Source organism: Cupressus sempervirens, chromosome 9 (genome assembly GCF_028749045.1).
Source record: "Cupressus sempervirens isolate cs-2001-9-10 chromosome 9, ASM2874904v1, whole genome shotgun sequence".
Lineage (NCBI taxonomy): Eukaryota > Viridiplantae > Streptophyta > Pinopsida > Cupressales > Cupressaceae > Cupressus > Cupressus sempervirens.
In genome coordinates, this window is record NC_143126.1 from 539,827,298 (window position 1) to 539,847,959 (window position 20,662).

Sequence of the window (20,662 nt, forward strand, 5' to 3'; positions counted from 1 at the left end):
TTTGGTTTGGCTACCAAAGCACATTTAGAGTTGCCTTGAAAGGTTTAGTTCTTTTTTTTATTGAAAATAGTTTATCAAGCCAAATAGCCATGGAACAACAAACAAAAGAAACTCTTAGATCATGCCCATAAGCCTATCATTCAAAATTTACCTTTTGTGGAAGGTATCCCTGCAAGTACATAATTACATCATTTATACATCATTTAAAGCCTCATAAAAAAGGAGGATATGATTTTTAAAAGAAAATTTCAAACAAGCATAACACATTGCATAATAACAAGTATAAAAGCTATTAATCCTAAGGGCTAATAATTTTTTTGTTGCATTTTGCTTGATCTGTGTCAAATGCTCCCTAATAGTGGATCAACAACCTGCAGAATCTCAAGATCTCATCTGGGGGCATCTTTAACATGAGTCTTCTTGATCCATTCATTTTCCTCTTTAATGTCTATGGCTTTTTATTTAACCAATTTCCTAAGCTCCTGCAACTCTTTTTAATTTAGCATATCATTGTATGTATTGAAGTAGTGGGTTGAATGGATGTCTACTTTATAGATGGTCATTTCTCCTTCTTACATAAGGATCATAAATCTGCTTGTAGGGATCTCAAGCACCATAGAGACATGTGACATTATGAAGCAACCTGTGAGTTTTATATCAAACTTAGTAAGTGACCACTTCTTACCTTGAAAGACATCTCCGTTTCTCCTTTTCCAACTAAGCCAAATAACTTCAACTAAAAGCATAGACCAAAATTTATTTAATTAAGCATCAAATTCATCAATAAAGCCTAAAATAACATCAATCTTAAAGAGCCCTAGTGTGGAGTTCCAAGTGACAGTGGACCCAAGCAGCACTGACCAAATAGTAGAGGCAAACATGCAAGAGAAAAATAGGTGTTCAAAGCTCAAAGAGAAACATACAGGATTAATACCCACATAAGATAAGACAAAACCAACAACTATCTTCTTGAATAAAACCAGTTGTAACAAACGAATTTTTATAACAAAATAAAGAACTAATATCTGGTTTCTTATAGAAATGAAAGAGTTTTCTTCAACCAACTTTCAAAACAAAACATTCTTAATCCATTTCATGAGACAATAACTGATTTAACTACTAACGATTTACTGAGATAACCATTCAGCTGAAATAACTTTAAAAAAACAATGATTAACTAAAATAACTATTATAGCGATCTACTGGAATAATAGTAATAACAATCAACTGAAATATCTGTAATAACAATCAACTAAAATAACTATAACAACGATCAACTGAAATATCTATAATAATGATCAACTGAAATATTTGTAATAACAATCAACTGAAATAACTGTAATAATGATCAACTGAAATAACGATTAACTATCTTTCCTTGCATACAAGTAAAGTAAATGCATAACATAAAATAGAAAGAGGAGCATACAAGAAGTGACTAGTGAGTCTTTAATTAGTTGTGCAAGCCTTGACTTTTGGTAAGTAGAGAAGCATTGACTTAGGCTTAACCTCCCAATCTCAGACCATATTCATCCCCACACAATCTATTGAATAGAAAGACCCTCGCTACCCCAGGATTAGACTTGGGATACTTTTAGTCCAAACACCTGAGCATTTTGGTGTTTAGAATGTCTACATAGTTATGGATGGACATGTCTGAATAATTGGCACTATTGACATCAAGTGATCATAGATGGCAAACATGCCTTTAATGACCTTGGCCAAGGTTTTCGGATGGGTTCAATGACCCGATCACCACCGCTCGACTTGGCAATAAGGCGAACAATGAGTATGAACATGCATGAGCTATTAAATGATTTTTCTTTTTAAAATAATTTAGAATTATTATGTCATGTCTGATTTGTATTCCTTATTAATGTAGATTTCTATCTCACATTTTCACCTCTTCCTTGACTATACAGTCGGGTGAGTCCTTGGTGTTTGAATCTCAGAGCAATCACCTTTCTGTTGATCCTCAACTGATATAAGAATATTATATATTTCCAGCATATCACATTTCTGTGACCTAAGAAATATAACCTTAAGACTTGCAAAATAAATATCATTTGATTTTGACATAAAGAAATGATATCATGTCATGGATACTTAGTCTTGACTCATCATAAGAAGTTCTATCCTAAAGAGGAACTAATCGATGATATTAAACAAAGATGATTTATGACATATTTTGGAACTATGTCTTACTACTTAATTTCAAAATGCAATAGTATCTGATAAAAACATATTATGATCATTGGGATATGGGGGCAACCACATAACTTGGTAAAATTCAAAAAATGATTGAGTCTTGACTGGACGCTATCAATCAGCTCCTTCATGGAGAGAACTTTGGATGCAGTCTTAGTGCAATTACTAATCACGTACTTTAGCAAGGAAAATATAAATGGAAGGGAAGTTATCACAGCAGAAATATTATGCAAGGATGAACAAAAGGAATTTTTTAGAGGAATCCACCATAAGAAATACTTGCAAGGTATATATCATGAGGAATGAGACTCAATGGTCTTTTATGTCCCCTTGGTCTCTCATGACTTCCATAATTTAAAGAGGTATTCGATAAACTTCATGGCTTCCAAGAAGCTATAACTCATAAAGAAAAGACTTGGCTTCTTGAACGCCAATATAATATGCCAAATGTGTATTTTAGTTTCAAGCAAGAAATTGAATAAATATAGAAAAAGATTTGAAGGTTATAAATCAAGGATAATTTACAATATATTTATCTACTTGCATGTATATGTATTTATGAGATGACATCATATTATTTATTTTATCCAAGGTCGTATATATTATTATGTATATCTAAATATATGTTTTATTTGAAAGATTATTTTATCTTCTTGTACATGTATTTAAATGTATGCATTAAATAGAATCTTGTATAAAAACTATATTATGGTGTCACCTTTATTTCTATACTTATGTGCACATATATAAATATGTATTACAATGAAATGATGGAAATGTCAACCATAAGCCAATAAAGGCATGTACTTTAATTAAGTTGAAATTATTAATATTTTAAATGTTTATCTAATAGCTCATGCGTGTCCAAATGATTGTACCATGTTATACAAGTCATTGGGTCCTTACCAAGATAGTTAGAGGTCATATTTGTCGACTAGATAAGTGGACTAATATAGTATCCCATTTAGTTGATCTCGTTTAGCAATGCTTATCCCCTTCATCTTCTCCTGCAATCACCATGCAACATTTTTCACAATAATAACAAGTTCCATGACAAATCCATAATAACATTTAATATAGATATTAGCAAGGAATTTAATTATTAACCATAATTTCAAAACCAAGCAACTGCTAACTTCTATCATCATCATATGACAAACAATGGATAACGACCATCATCATTAAACAATTAAACAAATTAATGAATACAACAGATATATTTAACTACCCTTTTCACATGATTATGAAAGAAAATCCATTCAATTCAATGGCTATAAATAAATTTAAATTAGGTCAAAATTTGGGATGTAACACAAGCCATCTAAAGCAAGATTTGTTAGGTTCAGTGGGTTGATGCCAAAGGAAATCAAGGATAAAGTGTCATTTAGAATCCGACCAATTCAAGCACTAGTTAACATTTAATTTATCAAGAATCAAAGAGGCATCTTTAAGCATGCTAAAAATCAATTTAATGAAAACACTCAAAAAAGTTTGATCCATCTTTCCATTTCAAACTCGAGAAACTAAAAAGAATCAACAATTTTGCCTGAGAAGTAGATTCACATTGCATTAAAAATCAAGGTATAAGTCTTCTTATGAGAAGTTAGAATATTATACATAGATTGTAGTTCTTCCCAATTTCCCAACCTATTGCCAATTGACAAGTCCTTAAATATGCAAGAGGTACCTTTTCATTCCACAGTTTAGCGAAGCATCTCTATGTCAAAGCTAGCAGTTTTTGGTTGAGATTGATTCCCCACCATATAGGTTAGTTGAGGACTCATATACAAGGGGAGCCACCCACAATACCTCTAAAGCATATAAGATTCCTAACCCAAGCCCATGCTCTCCATAGGGAACAAAACACTTTGGATCCGGACACTTAGATACTAAAGTCACCCATGACAATATCACAGAGAGATAAGTTTTTGTAGTATTTACCTTTTTAAATCAAGATGTACATATATTGTTTCTAATTAGGACTTTCCAAGGTTCTTCCCCTTGCATGGCCTTGACTATCCATTTGGATGCTAGAGCAATTCCATGAGATTTTAGATCTTTCAAACCAAGTCCACAAAGTCTTCTTGGCATAATGCACCATTCCCATTTAACAACAAGCCTTTTATTTGATCCTCTACCATCATACCACGAGAAATCCTTAAGTATTATGTCTAGCTTATCAATCTGGCAGTTAGAAAATAACCAAATAACAAAGAAGTAAATAGAATGAGTAGTTAAAACTTTTAGAATCACTTGAATTCTTCCAAGGAAAGCATATTAGTTTTCTATTTCAAGAGTTTCTTTTCTATCTTGGCATATACCCAAGCTCACCTGTCTTTAGTGGAAGGGGAGACAACAAAGCATATTCCAAGAAATCTTACAGTAGAAGAGGTGACAACCTTTAACCATTTGTTGTGCACAATCCATTGAGGAGAAAAATTATTCCATCGGAGTATCGTAAATTTATGGGAGCCACTTTAGCCCCTAAAGCTAGATAGAAGAAATTCAATTTCATAATGACATTATCAAAATTTTGTTCTTCCAATTCCATAAAGTGTTGTATCATTTGCAAATTAAGTATTAGTCAGCATGCCCTTGTTAGGTAGACAAATACCTATTATTGGTGGATAAAGGGCTTCAGACATAAGAATGCAAAACAAGACATCAACAAAAATGACAAAGAGGGCAGGAGCAATGGGGTAACCCAACCCTTATAAATCTTTGAAGAGATATGGGTCCTGAAATATCACCATTGACTTCAATAACTATGTTAGAACCTTTAAAAAGAAATGAGGGAGGGAAACCAAAACCCTTAAGCATTCCCAGAACGACCACTCAACTATATCATAAGCATTGTCAAAGTCCAAAATTACCATACTGGCCATTTGTCCATCATCCTTAGCCCAGTTGAGATCTTCCCAACTAGTAATTAGATTTTCTAATATATATTTGCCCTTAATGAAACTAGTTTTAGTTACATATGCCACTTTATTGAATAGACTAACAATTCTTCTACCAAGAATTTTATATGACAAATTAAGAAGGGTAAAGGGTCTCCAAGTCTTAGTTTGGGTTTTATCTTCAATCTTGGGAATAAGTTTAATCACACATTTGTTGATGACCTCCCCTCCCTTGAGTGCCTACTTCAAAAGCTTTTGTTTAAAGATATGGCAATTTGGTTAAAATCCACTCACTATTATGTTTGTGAATTTCAATACGTAAGGCCATCAATGCTTAGAAATTTGTCATTTGGTAATTCCTTAATAGTGCCTTCAATTCCCTCCAATGTAATTTGATTTTTAAGAGCCTTTGTATCCTCCCCAAGAATCTTCCTAGGGATTAGTTTCAAGCACTTACTCAGTGCCTCATGATTTTTTCATTCATTCTCAAAGAATTTGAGTTCTTAAAGAATTTGAAGAATGTCTCCATAATATCATCAACACTAGTGATAATTGTCTCTTCACAATGATATTATCCAATAAGATTGTAAAAAGTTTCCTAAGGTAAAAAAATGAAAATACCAAGATGTAGAAGCTCAACAGATAGAACAAGAGAGACAAAATGATATGATCCTCAAATGACTTGATTCATTGATGATAAAAATAATAATGGGTAATTGATGCCCAAATCAAATACAATACATGTATATGTGCAAGTATATATAGGCAATGCAAGATAACTAGGAGTGATGCAAGTGATAAGCATATCAACTAAGCACATGTCCACCAAAGGTGGATTATCCCCCATTGTGCATGAAAGTATGTGCAACAATGAGAGGATAAGAATACAAAGGTGTATCACACAAAAAGAGATGTGAGACAACATGTGCTCAAATAAAGTTCAAACTCCTATGTGTCTACATGATAGCTAATATGAAAATGTGTTATCCTAAGTAAATTTGAGTAAAGTGTAAGTAGTAATATTTAATTACATGAACACCATGGTATCCAAATTCCTTTTCTTCCAAGAAACTTTTTATTCTTGGTCTTTGGCTAATAGGAATAAGTCCATAAAGATTAGACAATATGTTTAGCCATCTACAATATGTGATGATGCCCTTTGTCCATGATGCATAATTATGCGCGATAACTTGAATATAATTGCAAGATGAGTGGTACATTCATTGATTTTACCCATGATGTACTTCTCGCCTAAAGCAAATTGAGATCAACAAAACATGTTGCATCCCCCAAAATACAAGAAATCAAAGAATTGTAGAAATAGATGACTTTATCACTTTATACTTAGTGCATGTACAATTGCCACTTGTGAAAATGCACCAAAGTGGACCTCTAATTTTGATGGTTACCACAGAAGCTATAGTTGACTCAAAAATATAAGACACCAAATCACTCAAGGATCTAATCAATTACAAGTGTCAAAATGGGCCAAAATTTACCAAATGTTGAAAGTACTATGTTCACTTACAATTTCTTCAACGTGATACCAAACTCGCAAAGTAGACAAAAAATCACACAGTTCCCAAAAAAAATTGCACCTGAAAAATGTGTCTATATGAGCTCGAACAAAGCCCTTGCTAACGTCAACAAAAATAATATCACAAATTTGACATTCTAACAACAATCACATCAAAGGAAACTTGCCTGGTGATGACGATTAGGTCATCCAAAAGTAGTCCACAAAAATGTTGATGCAAGTAGGAGCTCAAAATTGACGGGTTGCGTCTCGTCAAAGCAAAATAGAAAAACGCCCACATTGGCCTAAATGAATGGTTGATTTGATGTGTGGGTTGGATTACAATGTCAATGTATCTCGCTCAATCGACAAAGGGTCATGATCAAGGAAAATGTGACCAATAATGTCGCTTGAGTCCAAGCTCGGTAAAGATGTAAAATCAAATGCCTATGCACAACGTGGACTTAGATGAAGCTCAAAACCATACCATGTAAGAATTTCCCTAAGACAAAGCATGAAAATGCCAAGATCTAGAAGCTTAATAGATAGCACAAGAGAGATAAAATGATATGATCCTCAAATGACTTGATTCATTGATTATCAAAATAGTAGTGGATAAGCGATGCCCAAATTGGATACAATACATGTAGATCTGCATGAATATATAAGGAATGCAAGATAATTAGGAGTGATGCAAATGATAAGTACAACAACTAAGCACATGTCCATCAAAGGTGGATTATCCTCCATTGTGCATGAAAGTATGTGCAAAAAAGAGAGGATAAGAATACAAAGGTGTATCACACAAAGAGAGGTGTGAGATAACATGTGCTCAAATAAAGTGCAAACTCCTATGTGCATACATGACAACTAATATCAAAATGCATTATGCTAAGTAAACTTAAGTGAAGTGTAATTACTAATATTTAATTACATCAACAAAGTTCCCTTTTTTCTTAGCTTTTATAAGATTGAAAAGCCAATTCATCTTGACTCAGAATTTTGCCCCTACAATATGAAATTTTGTATCCTTCTTAGATAAAAAATAGTGATATTAGTTTCCTTCTCCAAAATCTCATCATGACCCACTACTTGTGACCTCCATTCAATCTCATGAAGTTTGGATTGTAAGGCAAAATTCTAGCATATTTTTTTTAATATCTTTAGCCTTATTGGAGCCACAATTTGGAACATCTTCTTCCAAACAACAATCAAGGTATTTCATTGCTCTCTAATGCTCAATCCATTGTTGCGGAACTTTGAAAGACAAGTAGATATTATGATAGCATCTAAGGCATCATGGTCATGAAGAAGGGAGACATTAAGTTTGAAGGAGGATTTCAAGGAGTCCTCAAGCTTTTCTAATGGCTTCCATCACAAACAATCAAAACACTAATTAGGGAATGATCAGAGATAGAGGCAGGGGCTACCACAATAGGGGATACACAACCAAAAGAACTAAAGGAAAAGAAAGAAGAATCAACAAAAACTCTATCCAATTTGTAGTATACCCTTTGCCTTCCAAATTGATTAGTACACCAGATGTCTCAGATATTTTTAGGAAAAAAAAAAAGACATTTTTTTGAGCTCAATAGGATCTCACAAAAAAATCTCCTCTTCATCCTTGCCAAAAATAGTGTTCATTAGCTTTCCAATCAAATTTTGGTCTCCTGCATTTGTTCTCACCATGTTCAATCATGTTATCTCTTGCTAGGATCCAATGAGCTTCTCAGAGTAAAGAATCCAAACAATTCTGAAGAGAGGCTTTATCATAGTAGTCATTAGAGGCATAGATGTTACAAACTCCAAAAGTCTCCTCCTTCCATTTAAATGTAATTCAAATACCTCCACTGCAGGGAGAGATGAAATGTTGCAAAAACTTATCATTCCACTCCAAACCAACAAGAATGGTTACACCTCCTCTCCCTTTTTCATGTTTGGATACAAAATGGGTAGATACAAAATGGGTGGCTTTGATATTGAATTTCAACAAAGTGAATGCATGGTGACTTTAACTTTTTGCAAAAAGATCAAGTCTTTATTAAACAATTTGTTACCCTAACTTCTAACTACATACTTTCTATAAGCATTTCCAGGCCTCAAATATTCCAACTAGATATATATTCATCATCATATTAATTGGAGGAAGATTTTTTATTTCTATAAAGCCCATTAAAGCAATCAAGAATTTCATAATGTTTAATTTTATGGGGTTGGTTATAGATAGGGAAGCCCTTTCAAGAGGTCTTCCTTTTCTTTCTTTTTTATTCTTGCTGACAACTTTCATAAACTTAGTAGCTCCCTCCTCGGTGATAATGTGATTTTGTGACAATATTCCTTCTTGAGGGTCAATTAACATTTCCTCCAAGGAGTCCATATGTTTGGATTGGGGATTGACTTGTTCTATAGGTGTTTTGGTGGAGACCTTAGCCTTTTCTGCTATCTCATTAATGGTGGCCAAAGCAAGCTGTTAAACATTCAATCTAGCACAAGTGTCCTTGTTAGTATTAGCCTTGTTAGGTTGGCAATGGCTTGGAGGAACCAAGGTGGGGTTCTACATACCACCTTCATGATTAGGAATAACCTCGTATTCATCTTCAAATAATGGATTAAAGAGGGAAATGAATTTCTTTAAACCCTAACCATCAAGGGGTTCATTCAGCCCAAGGATATTAACACGATCTGTGGTCCTGGCAAAGTCATTTTTTAGAGATAGAGAAACCCTCATTATTAACTTGAAATACACCTTTTTGCATCTATTTTAGGTCAGGACAATCCTTGCAGGTACGTCTATTTAATTTGCATTGAAAGAAGCACTGAAATTGTTCAGTAAGGCTAAATACCATGAATAAAAATCCTCTCCATTGAAATTGCCCAGTAAGGATAAATCCCGTGAATAAAAATCCTCTTCGATATTTATAGAAATACTCTCGCAAATTTTGATTTCTTGGCCTAATCCTCTAGCATTAAGCTGAGGCAAAGTTACTTTAGATTCTTCTACTTGAAGAACTAAGCCTAAAGGCTTTAAAATTTGAGCAATGAAGGGCCAGAATTCAGGTTAAAGGTTTTTAATCTCTACCCAGTTAGGAGCCGATCGGACAATTACCTCTTCAAGGTTTCCTTTTGGAGACCACGGGAAAGCCTCGAACAAAGATTTACCCACATTCCAGTAAGGTTTCCTTAAAACTCTCTGTGGCATATTCTGGTTCCTCAGAAAAGCAACAAATAACACTTTATTAATCATTCTGCAAAAGTTCATGTAAATTGCCATCTTTTTACCCGACATTAGCAATCCAATCATCAAAAGAAACCTTCCTTCACAGCAAAGAATCTTTACTCACACAAATAAAGAAAATAGCCACTTTCTACAATCTCCCTTGTTCATTTGTAATGGCTTGAATCATTCGGTGGTTGGGATAAAGGGAAAGTGTCTTACCGTTTCCTCTGCCTCCGCCTTCTGCAGAACAAACGAGGTCTCCCCCACCATTGCCCACTCCATAGGTGTCGGATTCCAAAAGTCCTCCATCTTCCACTCTAGTGGGTCTGAGACACCCATCGGAGGTAGCAGAAACTAGACAGACGAGGGTAGAATCACGTGCCAAAACAGCCTTGAAAGTTGGTTTAAGTTCCTTCTTGCCTTTCGTCAGAATTGAGGTTGCCTCTTGTACAATGTCAGAAACATTCTCTCCCAGAGATATATGCCCTTTAGCAGCAGCGCTGCTTTTAATATCACCTATTTAAAACTTAATTGCTTTAAATGTAACTAGGGCTTGAAGAACCAAACTCTGGCACGAGATGAATGAAAAATGGGACAAAGCCACAAAAAAGAGAGGACCAGAAACACAAGAAGACAAAACACGAGGCACAAAATGAAACAAAGGCAAGGAAAAACTTACTGAATTGGATGTTCACTATAACCATAAAAGCTTAGTTGCTCGTGTACCAAAAGCCTTTACTTGGTCCACTGTTCTGTTCTGGATTCAATCTGCTCTGTCACTTGGTATCAGAGCCAGATAAGAGAAAAGATTGGTGCTGAAAATATGAGACTGGCACAATATTGCCCCACCGGTATCCTCTCCTAAACATTATGGTTCGGCGACTGTAGCTCAGCCACATTAGAGAGTGCAGCCTGCTAAAGATTTTTCATACCAAGGCAAAGTAGAAGTATGTTAATGCGTGATGAAAATGGCTGATATAGTTTTACATCTGGAATGAAAAAGAGGTTGGATAAGACCAAATCTTATGGAGATCTTCCAAGGGACAATATTTCTCTACTAGTAATGCTGAATTTGCAGACATCGTTATCTTTCCAGAAGACAAAAAAATTATACTTGGAAATGCGATAAAAAGATGGGTTTTGAATCACATTTATAAAACATTCACCTATGCTTCATCATGGCAGAAAAGAGAACTAAAAAACTCAAGAAGGTAAAACAATTAGACCAAATACACACTTAAGTTCTGATACATTAAGTCATTCAAATTATGTGAGAATAAAAGAGAACAGGCTTCAGATAGGCTTGTGCCCGTCATTGCTTTTATAGATCCCAAATCAACTTTAAAATCCCTGTACGAAGCACAAATAGCACCCAAAGAGGACTTGATCCAACAATGAGTGTATTCCATCGAAAAGATGAATTTTAAGAGATACCATGGCCAAAATAACTTGGAATGCATTCTTAGCTTCTAGGATCCAGGCACACACCAACATATAGGCCTTAAAATTCATGCATTCGATGTACAGCCAAAGGTTGATAATTAACAATAATATAACAATAATTCCTTCATGAAACCTCTGCATATGAGCAGTCAAGCCTGACATGTGCGGGAAAATCTTATCTGATCCATTGAATTAGGTATGTTCTTTGATATTTACTATTTAGTATAATATAAACATAGCCTGCTCCTTAGTTTCTCCTACAAGAATTGTTGCGCTAGGCTTCAATTATACATTTAACTCTACAGATTCTAATAAAATGAATATAATCATTATAGGTACAGTCATTAATACCATTCTGAGAAGACATTAAGGATGTGAAATGCATCCTTGTTGATAGAAATGAGTTTTAAAGAGCCAATATTATTGTTGAAGATATATATAATAGATTAATGAAGGCCTTCCCCAACAAAAAACTATTCTTTAATGACACATTTATTAGTTTTCTTTGTCTGTGCTGACAATCATATATCGATGCACCAGGAACTCATCCACTTTACCCATATAATTTTTACTCCTCTTTTCATTCCTTAACAAAAACTAGCTTCTATCATATATACCTTTGATATAAGACCATGCACAACTTTTCAGTATGAGTCCAACAATGTTGTGTTCCAATATGTAGGAAACTGTGGATTGAATTGCAAACAAATTATTCCTTCTACTGATAACAAATTTTTAATCAAATATGTACTAGATTGAATTGCAAACAAGATTGAATTTCTTACAAATTATTCCTTCTACTGATAAAGAATTTTTAATCAAATATGTACTACTGTAAATTTCTAATATTGCTTTTATACCCATCAAAATTGTTGCACCTCCTTTTGGTGCCACTGCTACTATAGTCTCTTGTTTAGAAAGGTGAATCTGTTCAAGAGGTTTTAAGTTACCTCTCCTAATCTTTGACCAAGCAGACTCTTAGAGAAAACCAACATCTCTGTTATACGTCTCAAGTATTGGTCTGGTACAAGTATGGGTACAAGTAGAGGGTATGGGTACATCAGTATGGCAAATATTTTTCTTTGACAATGATTTTATGTCTATTAAAAATTTAAAGCAATATACAGAATTGTAAAATTAAATATATTTGACACTATGATACTTATGATATTGCTATTAGGATTTGACTGTGTAGTCTTTGAGTCAAACTCATTGACCCATGTTTCATGAGTAGTGATTTACACATATCCATTTCTCATGAAAATAACTAGAACACTTAGCACTCATTAGATCTAGGTGATGCTCATAAAGATGAAGTACCAAGAATGTCAATTGATAGCTTAGAACTTCAATATCATGTCATATGCCGCTGCACTCAACATGTCAAAATGAGAAAAGAGAGAGTCAAGAGAATAAAATGACCTCTGCATTGAGTCAAATGATGCTTTCGGCAGTGCTATGGGACTTTAGGATGGAAAGAAATTTAGAAAATGTCTTTTTGGTTTCTTACCTTTTAGCGCTGAGCACCTTTGGTTACCTGAAGGCTCACCCTTGTGCACACCCAGGCACGCCCATGGGCTAGCCCATACTCAGATGCACCTGATATGTGTGCAGGACGAATTATGAGCATACCTGGAAACATAGTAGATCTCTATTTTAGATGGAAAGCTGTTCTATAAAAGAGGTCTTAATCATCTAAGGATCTCCAAGATTTTATGGTTTGGTTGGGGGAATCAATTTGTTGAATGTTGGGCTCAAAGCCTCAACTTCTCGAGATGTACATGGCAGGTTGCTTCCTTCCGAAGTGAGCTTCTACTAACTAGTCTCAATAAGATGTCTACTCAGATCGAATCCCTTGGAAGAAAGAGATGATCTAATGAAACCCACCTCAATTATATGTATCTCATTTGAATTTCAAGATCTAATTATTCCTTCTTCTTCTTATAAACTGGAAAAATAAACTTCAATTACGAAGAATAGTGACTGCAACAGAGAGATTAGATCTGAAAAGTATGCTTGCAGTTGCTCATAAAGCAAGCAAAATATCGAAAACTGTTTACTGCATGTAAACTACCCTATCTACAAACCAGATATTATTCCATTTTGTTAATATACCACAAGTATAATTATATATCTGCAAATGAAAGATCCGTTCTGTACACCAACGTATAATATGTTAGTGTGATGAACATCATGATTAATAGAGATTCATAGGGATTCAAAACCCTCTTCTGATTGAAGAATTATAAATTTATAATCAATACCACTAAGCTGTTTTCATTTACAAATCATATTGCTTTTTCCCTTGACAAAAATACCACAATACAATACAGTTTATTTGTACAAATAAACAATTACAAAGTAATTATACAATATCATATCCAATTTGAGTATTGTATTTTTAAGTAAATGCTCATTTTATATATCAATATTGATGATTGCATTCTGAACATAGGAAAAACATCAAATTAACTTAAGAGGCCAACTTGAATTGGCGAGGACGTTAGTACGTGACATCATCTACTAAACTTCAAATCTCAAATATGCGATTGGATGAGGTTTGATTCATGAGAAATTTAGAAGAATAAATCCCCATTTTGTGACAGCTTTGCCAAAAGAAACTTCAAAAATAGGCATGAGTCGGAGATGCTGAAATCTATATAATGTAGTTGAGTTGATTACCAATAAAACAACCAATTCATGCCTGAACTCGGTAAATCTTTGAAGAACATTCCGTGGCCTCTACACTAAATGTAAAGAATTGTTTATAGTACAACTTAATTAATTTAGCTGACCATACATAAGTGTCCTGTTTGAATTCACGGTAGAACAATAAAAATTCTTCACAATTAAATGGAAAAAATGGATTGCAGGAAAGTGTAGTTTTAGTGAATATAAGCAAATAACTCGGTAAGATCAATAAAACGTACCTTAATAACGCTACCTGATACATTACAAATGACCGTTCAATTCCAAGTTAAATTTGGTGAGCTGGTAAAAGTTAAGGTATTTCAACATCCACCGTCTTCCCCTTGTATTTATCATATAACATTTTGACCCCAGGACTCTCGGATAAAAACCTTTCAGTGAAATCCACCTCACTTATTGTCAGAGTTGTAAAAAGACTGGTGGTAAGGTCTTGGGGGGCATGCAATTTTAGATACTGAAACACCTTATACCGTGGCCTTATCCTTTTATCTACACTATAGTTTAATAGTACGGGGTATTTAACCACAGCAGTTGGTTTTAATCCTATAGTACATGTCAAGAACTTCATGTTCTTCTCTATCTTACCTACAGAGAAACAAATGAATTGAGGATTCTTTTCAAGAATTTCTTTGATCTCATGCTCTAGAAGGCCCGCGTTTTCCAAAATCTTCAATTTAGTATTCACTAGGTCAACATCACAGGACGCAATCCCAGGTGCCTTCCTAAGAGCCTCAAATAGGTTATCCTTTGACCCAAAAAGCTTGAGCAGGTATAAGATTCTCCGATCAAGAGTTTCATCCGATCTGACATTAAGAATTCTGGGATTGCGAGAGATGAGATCGTTCAAATCTTCTTCAGCTATCCCTAATGTTTTCAAGTATTCAATTTTAGGCTTCAAAAAATCATCAACCGAACAAGAAAGAAGAGGTGGGTTTCTGAGAATGGCTCTTTTTATCTGGTTTATATTGAATCCACAATCTCTGAGCATCTGAAGTACCTGAAGGGCTCTTTCTGTGGATTTTCTTCTGAAAAGGCTCGGGTCTTTCCTCATCAGTAATGTGATTTCAGAGGAAGAAAAACAGCATTCCTTGAGCAAGAAGTGTTTCATGGCATTATGGCGGCGCTGTCTCTTTTCTTGTATTTGTGGGTTTAAATGTGACTTATTTGTGGAAATGGCTTCACATGATATACGCCATGAAAATTTTGACGAGATGAGGACTGTTGGTGGATTTCTAACAAAGGCAAAAAGAAAATCACGCGTTGTCAGAGCGATTGAATGCAGAGAAATGGGAGGAATATGAGGTACCAGTGATATATGCCGAGTAAACAGAGAAGCCCTAGTGTCATAGACCGAACAACAGCGAAATAAGCAATCCATTCAAGAAAAGCTAGGTTTGCAGTCGTAGCACGCGTATGAATTATTCTATAGAGAGAATATTAAACAGCAATTATAATGTTGGGCAAGCCTATAGATTAGCTGATAGTCTTAGATGTGGCAACAGATTTTATAAATTTTCACCGAAATTATTATTAGTCCCTGCATTGCATAAGGCAGGGTTTGGTTTTAATGTTTTATGTAGTGGTACATAATTACTCTAAATAATTAGACAGGTTGTCTTAATCTAAAGTTTAAATATGTAATATTTAAAGTCTTTTATTTGATTTAAATTCTAATTTTCTATTGGTCCAAATGATTTTTGCCAGGGTAAATTTTATTTTTAATTGCTGAAAAATGGTACAAAAATTTCAAGCAGATTACCTTGTATTGGCTGTGACAGCCAACGATGTCAGAGATCTTCGAAATGGTTGTGTAGACGCTTCCAGAGACTATAGGCCAAGGTCATTTATTATGTTAGATAGATGAAGCAAAAAATTTATTATTACGCAAATCAGAGGTATTTACATTCCTTTCTGACTAGGTATTTGGAGTTATTTCCAACAACAACTACGATTCTAGAAACAAGACCTTTCACTCCCAGCCACAGAGAAATGTAAATTGCATTTCGTTCATTTTTTTTAAATGGCATTTGGTAGTTATCGATTTCTTGTACATGGTATGATTCCTATATCTAGGACATATTGATGTCATGTTTTCTCTATGACATCTAGTTTTAGGATTTATTTCATGAGGTTTGAGAGTCACATTTGTTCTTCTGTTCAAACAAATTTGTTGTCATGGACAATCCTCATATTCACGACTGATGGTGCCCTTTCCAAATTACTTGGGACTACAGACATTGTCTAGTAATATAAGCCCAAATGGATGCATTTTCCTTCTCAATTCCAAAGCCATGACATTTGAAAAATTTCGCATTTGTAAATCCTCTTCATATTTGTTTACTAGTGTTCATACCAACAAATAAACGTGACATTTGAAGCACGACACACTGTGACTTGTGGTGCATCCCTACATTGACTTTATGTTTACAAGCCCTCTAAAATCTTGTGGAACTGAAAGTTGCACCATTAAAAGCATTTTAAAACATTGATCAGAATGCTAGCGTTTATGTGAAGGTCTGATAGTGTATGACCTCCCTAATATATAAAGGCACCCATATTAAATTTCTTTCAAAATAAGTTGTAAAAAGTCAAAACTACTGAAGAGAGAAACCCTCAATTTATAAGTTGCTTTTAGTGGAAAATTCAAACGAATTGTTGGAAGTACCATTCATTATTTGCACATATTAAGGGAAAACACGCGAGTTTTATTCATCGTCATAAATTGATCAGAATATTCCAACTTTAAGTGTTACAGAAATGCCCTTGTCATTGATGGTAGAATATATGGGTAAGTGCACAAAGTTGTGGTGCCAAAATGGGGGTATAAGTGGACACCTTTTTCCTGAAATCAACAAATTCTAGACTTCAACAAGAATTTGAAGATAGTTACGCTCAAAATTTTAAGATATGACAAAAACAAAAGTCGTAGTCCTTTGAATCTAGTTTCTAAACTACTAATTTTTTTTCAAAATGGTTTAGTTTTAGGTCCTCAAAAAAGGGGGCCACAGAAAGTGGTACTGTTTATTCCAAAAAAACATAACATAGTACAAAGTGTGGCCCCCCTAAAATTTTAACTTTTTTTTTGAAATTCTTTAATCACTCTAGTCAAAAGTTACCTAACACTATGTAGTTTATCCCAGATTTTTTGGGTAATTTTATAATGTGTATTTTTTTTTAATGAATTTTTTAACTAAACCCATCCCAAAAACGTGAAATATCTGTGTGCTCCCCCTAGAAATGATTGAAAACTAATCTAAAATCAAAACTTCTTTTTTTCAAAGTGTGTAGAATGGAGTCTAGTTTCTAAAAAACTAAGTTGTTACAAAATTCGATGAATGAGCTAAAATCTACAGCCCAATTAGTACATGGTGGTTTTTGACAAAAAAATGAACATACATTCAAAAGAAATTATAGATGAAAGATTTAAAATAGTTCAAATTAAAAATAAATTATATGGTTAGATAGCTAACACAGAGACCTATAATGTTATGTAACTCGATCTTATCGATACCCAACTACGAGGAATCTTGAAGGGGAGCACACAAGAACAATCAATCATTTTTTGTATGTTTGCTGGAAAACACGTCTCAGACCTGTTTATAAACTCCAAACCTTTGGGTTGGATCTCCAAGGAAAAACCAAGCCTTAGGCTTGGTTTTAATGCAAAGCTTTGAATAGCGCGTGCGCCCTATAGCGCGCATGAGCTATTAAAACACTATTGAATTCGAGGTAGTGCGCACGCACTATTGAGACCTAAATTGCAAACCAAAACCAAGAGAGAGCTAGGGGGGGTGGAGCGAGGGAATGGCTATTTGTATGTGTGAGAGAGATAGAGAGAAAGTAGGGGATGGGAGAGGGGAGAGAGGAAGTGAGAAAGAGTAGGGGTGGCAGAGAGAGTATAGGATGGGAGATAGAGGAAATGTGAGAGGAGTAGGGGTGGCAAAGAGAGTATAAGATGCAAGAGAGAGGAAGTGTGAGAGAGAGAGAGTAGAGGTGGAAAAGAGAGAGTACGGGATGGGGGAGAGAGATTGAAAGTAGGGGATGGGAGAGAGAGGAAGTGTGAGAGAGAGTACAAGTTGGGAGAGAGAGATTGAGAGTAGGGGATGGGGGAGAGAGAGAGTAGGTGGTGGGAGACGGAGTGGGAGAGGAAGAGCGAGAGAGAGGAGGATGGGAGTGCATGTGTGTGAAAGAGAGAGAGTAGGGAATGGGAGAGGGGGAAGATAGAGTAGCTTGAGAGAGAGTAGGGGATGGAAGAGAGAGTAGGCGATGGCAGAGGGAGTGGGAGAGGGAGAGAGAGAGGGGGGATGGAAATGTGTGTAAGAGAGAAAGAGAGAGAGTGTGAAAATGTGAGAGAGGGTAGGGGGTAGCAGAGAGAGAGAGAGAGAGAGAGTGAGAGAGAGTGAGAGTAGGCAGTGGGAGAGGGAGAGCGAGTGAGAGAAAAAGTAGAGGATGGGAGAGCAGAGAGGGGGGATGGGTGTGTGTGAAAGAGAGAGAGTAGGGAATGAGAGAGGGGAGAGAGAGATAGAGAGAGTAGGGGATGGGATAGAAAGAGAGTAGGAAATGGCAGAGGGAGTGGGAGAGGGAGAGAGAGGGTGGATGGAAGAGAAAGAGATTAGGCAATGGCAGAGGGAGTGGGAGAGGGAGAGAGAGGGGGGATGGAAGTGTGTGTAAGAGAGAAAGTAGGGGATGGGAGAGAGTGTGAGAGAGAGTAGGGGTGGCAAAGAGAGAGAGTGAGAGTAGGGGATGGGAGAGAGAGGGAGAGAGGGAGAGATAGTAGGCGATGGGAGAGGGAGTGGGAGGGAGAGAGAGAGGGGGGGAATGGAAGTGTGTAAGAGAGATAGAGTTGGGGATGGGAGAGAGTAGGCAATGGGAGAGGGAGTGTGAGAGAGAGAGAGGGGGGGAATGGGAATGTGTATAAGAGAGATAGAGTAAGGGATGGGAGAGAGTGTGAGATTTTGAGAGAGAGTAGGGGGTGGTAGAGAGAGCTTGTACAAGATGGGGGTGTGTGTGTGTGTGTGTGTGAGAGAGAGAGAGAGAGAGAGAGAGAGAGTAGGGGATGGGAGAGAGTGTGAGAGAGAGTAGGGGATGGAAGAGAGAGTGAGAGTAGGGGATGGGAGAGAGAAAGTAAAGAGGGAAAGAGAGTACTTGAGAGAGAGAGAGAGATAGTAGGTGGTGCAAGAGGGAGTGGGAGAGGGAGAGAGAGGGGGGATGGGAGTGTGTGTGACAAATCTAGAGAGTAGGGGATGGGAGAGGAGAGAGAGAGGGGGGGATGGGAGTGTGTGTCTATGAAAGAGAGAGAGTAGGGGATGGGAGAGGGGAGAGAGAGAGTAGGGGATGGGGGAGAGAAAGTAGGCAGTGGGAGAGTGAGTGGGAGAGGGAGAGAGAGAGAGAGGGGGGGAATGAGAATGTGTGTAAGAGAGACAGAGTAGGGGATGGGAGAGAGTGTGAGAGTGTGAGAGAGAGTAGGTGGTGGCAGAGAGAGCTCGTACGGGATGGGAGAGAGAGAGTGAGATTAGGGGATGGGAGTGTGAGAGAGAGTAGGGGATGGGAGAGAGAGAGAGAGTGAGAGTAAGGGATGGGATGGGAGAGAGAGAGAGAGGGTAGAGAGGGAGAGAGAGAACTTGAGAGAGAGAGATCTAGTAGGCAGTAGGAGAGGGAGAGGGAGAGAGATAGGGGGGATGGGAGTGTGCGTGACAGATGTAGAGAGTAGGGGATGGGAGAGAAGAGAGTGGGGGGATAAGAGTGTGTGTGTCTGTGAAAGAGAGAGAGTAGGGGATGGGAGAGAGTGTGAGAGTGTGAGAGAGAGTAAGGGGTGGAAAAGAGAGAGTACGAGATGGGAGAGACAGAGTGAAAGGATGGGAAAGATAGAGTGAAAGGATGGGAGAGAGTGTGAGAGAGAGTAGGGGATGGGAGAGAGTGTGAGAGAGAGTTGGGAATGGGAGAGAGAGAGAGTAAGAGTAGGGGATGGGAGAGAGAGAGTAGAGAGGGAGAGAGAGAACTTGAGAGAGAGAGAGATAGTAGGTGACTTGGGAGAGGGAGTGGGAGAGGAGGAGAGAGAGGGATGGGAGTGCGCGTGACAAATCTAGAGAGTAGGGGATGGGAGAGAAGAGAGAGGGGGGATGGGAGTGTGAGTGTGTGTGTGTGTGTGTGTCTGTGAAAGAGAGAGAGTAGGGGATAGGAGAGAGTGTGAGAGTGTGAGAGAGAGTAGGGGGTGGCAAAGAGAGAGTACAAGATGGGAGAGACAGAGTGAAAGGATGGGAAAGAGTGTGAGAGAGAGTAGGAGGTGGCAGAGAGAGAGAGAGAGTAAGAGATGAGAGAGACAGAGTGAAAGGATGAGAGAGAGTGTTAGAGAGAGTAGGGGATGGGAGAGAGTGTGAGAGAGAGTTGGGGATTGGAGAGAGAGAGAGAGAGAGTAAGAGTAGGGGATGGGAGAGAGAGAGAGAGTAGAGAGGGAGAGAGAGAACTTGAAAGAGAGAGAGATAGTAGGTGGTGGGAGAGGGAGTGGGAGAGGAGGAGAGAGAGGGATGAGAGTGCGTGTGAGCGATCTAGAGAGTAAGGGATGGGAGAGGGGGGAGAGAGAGGGAGATGGGAGTGTGTATCTGCAAAAGAGAGAGTTTAGGGGATGGGAGAGGGGAGAGAGAGAGTAGCCCAAGAGAGAGAGAGAGAGTA

The 20,662-nt window shown here is 36.9% G+C and overlaps 2 protein-coding genes across 2 annotated transcripts; both read right to left on the reverse strand.

The window, feature by feature from the left end:
- Positions 1-2,898: 2,898 nt before the first annotated feature.
- LOC149539750 (uncharacterized) lies at positions 2,899-15,416 on the reverse strand. Its single transcript, XM_089800954.1, has 4 exons — positions 15,300-15,416; positions 10,521-10,753; positions 10,061-10,357; positions 2,899-3,215 (listed from the first exon to the last, which is right to left on the reverse strand). The coding sequence occupies exons 2-4, from the start codon at positions 10,543-10,545 to the stop codon at positions 3,187-3,189; spliced, it is 351 nt and encodes a 116-aa protein (XP_089657080.1). The 5' UTR covers positions 10,546-10,753; positions 15,300-15,416; the 3' UTR covers positions 2,899-3,186.
- Positions 14,196-15,371, reverse strand: LOC149539751 (uncharacterized). Its single transcript, XM_089800953.1, has one exon. The coding sequence runs from the start codon at positions 15,369-15,371 to the stop codon at positions 14,286-14,288; it is 1,086 nt and encodes a 361-aa protein (XP_089657079.1). The 3' UTR covers positions 14,196-14,285.
- Positions 15,417-20,662: the final 5,246 nt, after the last annotated feature.

Coding starts and splice junctions, on each gene's coding strand:
- LOC149539750 (XM_089800954.1), bottom strand. CDS start 10,545: ATGGTTATAGTGAACATCCAATTCA. Junction 10,358..10,520: donor TATAGTGAACATCCAATTCA/GTAAGTTTTTCC, acceptor AGTTTTAAATAG/GTGATATTAAAAGCAGCGCT. Junction 3,216..10,060: donor AGGCGGAGGCAGAGGAAACG/GTAAGACACTTT, acceptor TGGTGATTGCAG/GAGAAGATGAAGGGGATAAG.
- LOC149539751 (XM_089800953.1), bottom strand. CDS start 15,371: ATGGATTGCTTATTTCGCTGTTGTTCGGTCTATGACACTAGGGCTTCT.